This window comes from Octopus bimaculoides, chromosome 14, assembly GCF_001194135.2.
Source record: "Octopus bimaculoides isolate UCB-OBI-ISO-001 chromosome 14, ASM119413v2, whole genome shotgun sequence".
NCBI classification, from domain to species: Eukaryota; Metazoa; Mollusca; class Cephalopoda; order Octopoda; family Octopodidae; genus Octopus; species Octopus bimaculoides.
In genome coordinates this window covers 14,086,501-14,088,354 of record NC_068994.1, presented here as the reverse complement: position 1 = coordinate 14,088,354, position 1,854 = coordinate 14,086,501, and the positions used below count along the sequence as shown (strand labels likewise).

At 40.7% G+C, this 1,854-nt stretch overlaps 1 protein-coding gene across 1 annotated transcript in view; it reads right to left on the bottom strand.

Annotated features, from left to right (window-relative positions):
• The window catches only part of LOC106880815 (soma ferritin-like), an 18,972-nt gene extending 17,823 nt beyond the window's left edge, over nucleotides 1–1,149 (bottom strand). Inside the window, exon 1 of the mRNA XM_052972685.1 lies at nucleotides 763–1,149. Coding sequence (XP_052828645.1) covers nucleotides 763–838 — 76 coding nt within the window. The 5' untranslated portion in view covers nucleotides 839–1,149. The remainder of the gene's footprint in view (nucleotides 1–762) is intronic.
• Between the last annotated feature and the right edge of the window lie 705 nt (nucleotides 1,150–1,854).

Sequence of the window (1,854 nt, the reverse complement as noted above, 5' to 3'; positions counted from 1 at the left end):
ACATTGTTTATATTAAAAAAAAAAAATAGACATGACAGTCACGGCTGAATTGTCTGTGATCATGGATCAGCTTAGTAAATGGTATCTGAGGCAATGGCAATCTAAACAAGGATCACCTGACTGACTAAAAATAGCAGTTAAATCACCTTCAAACTATACGCTACTGTCCTAGAAAAAAAAAGTACTCATTGGATAATGTGGTGCAACACTGCTCCTGTACGGGCCGCCTGTCACTCACAAGAGTTACTCACTGACAGTTGAGTGGAGTGGAGCAACGTGAAATGAAGCGTTTTACTCAAGAACGACAGGAACACAACGCAGTGCCCGGTCCGAAAAGCGAAACTATGACCTTGCGTTCGTGAATGAAACACCCTATCTACTAGACCAGGGGTTTTCAAATTTTTTGACTTGCGGACCCCTTTATATTTCAGGCTTTACCTTATAAACGCCTATGAAATTTATACATAAATATTTGCTTAAAATAACATATTTTTACATTTGTTTATTTAACAGTATTTAACAAATAGGTTTATTGTCAATTAAAAGATTTCGATTAAAAACCATATATAAAATAAAATTGCCCATAAAAAGTATTTGCTGTTCACGGACCCCCTGTCTTGTCCTTGCGGACCCCCTGTGGTCCGCGGACCACAGTTTGAAAACCACTGTACTAGACCACGCGCTTTCACGTTTACACCTTGGGCTAAACAACAGTAACAGGAGAAGTGTGGGCAACAAAGATCAATAAGCTAAATGACTTACGTGAATAGGAACTTGTAGAGACGACAAAAAATGCGGTGAGAATGCTGACAAGTAAAAAGGCTCTTGTCTTTGCCATATCTATCCAATTTGAATGACAATGAGACGAGACAATGGATTTAAGTATGTAATTGAGGAGAGTAAAAGAGCTGTGTTACTCTCAGGTTGCTGTCATTACAAACGGATCCGTTTTGAGACAGAGATTGCGTATATGAAAGTATAGTAAGTGACTTTGTTTCTGCACGTATGCTTTTGTGCTTGTGTTTAGATGTCAACTCTGCATGTATGCGTTTGTGTTTGTGTTTGTGTGTGTGAGAGCGAGAGAAAAATAGAGAGAGAAACAGAGACAGAGGTAGTGCCAAAAAGGGGGAGACAGAGAGATAGTGTGTGTGTGTGGGGGGGGGGTGTATTTGTGTGTGCATGTGTGTGTATGTTTCTCTGCATACTTATATGTGTGTGTCTGCGAGTTTGTGAGGGTGAAAGTATGAGTAATATATTGCGTGAATTGTATACGTGTATGTGTGTGTGTGTGGCTGTAAGCGTGCGTGTGTGTGAGAGTATAGCTGTATGTATGTGTAAGTATAGCTGTATGTATGTGTATGTATGGTTGTATGTGTGCGAGTAAAGCTGTATATGTGTGAATGTGTATGTATTTGCGTTGAAGATGTGTATATGTCCGTCAGAGAGCAAATGTGTTCAGGAAGTAGTCATGTGTGTGTGTGTGTGTGTGTGCGGCAGGTATGTGCGTGTAAGCGAATGAGTATTCAGTCAGTGCAAAAGTGTGTTTATGTATTCATCTAGGTTTTGCGTGTGAGATTGTCTGTTAGTGTAACCACGCAGTGTAATGTGTGCAGGCATAATTGTGTGGTTAGACACTAAGAGTACACCTCTGTGTGTGTGAGCGTGTATGTTTATGTGTGCGTGCGTGTGTACGTGCATGAGTGTGTGTGTGTGTGTGTGTGTGCGTATGTGTGTGTGTGTGTGTGTGCGTGTGCGTGTACGTGTGTGTGTCTGTGTGTGTACTATTCCGTGGTCAATTTGTTTTATGCGAGTGTACTTGTGTCAATGCCTATGTGTATGTGTGAATGTATTTAT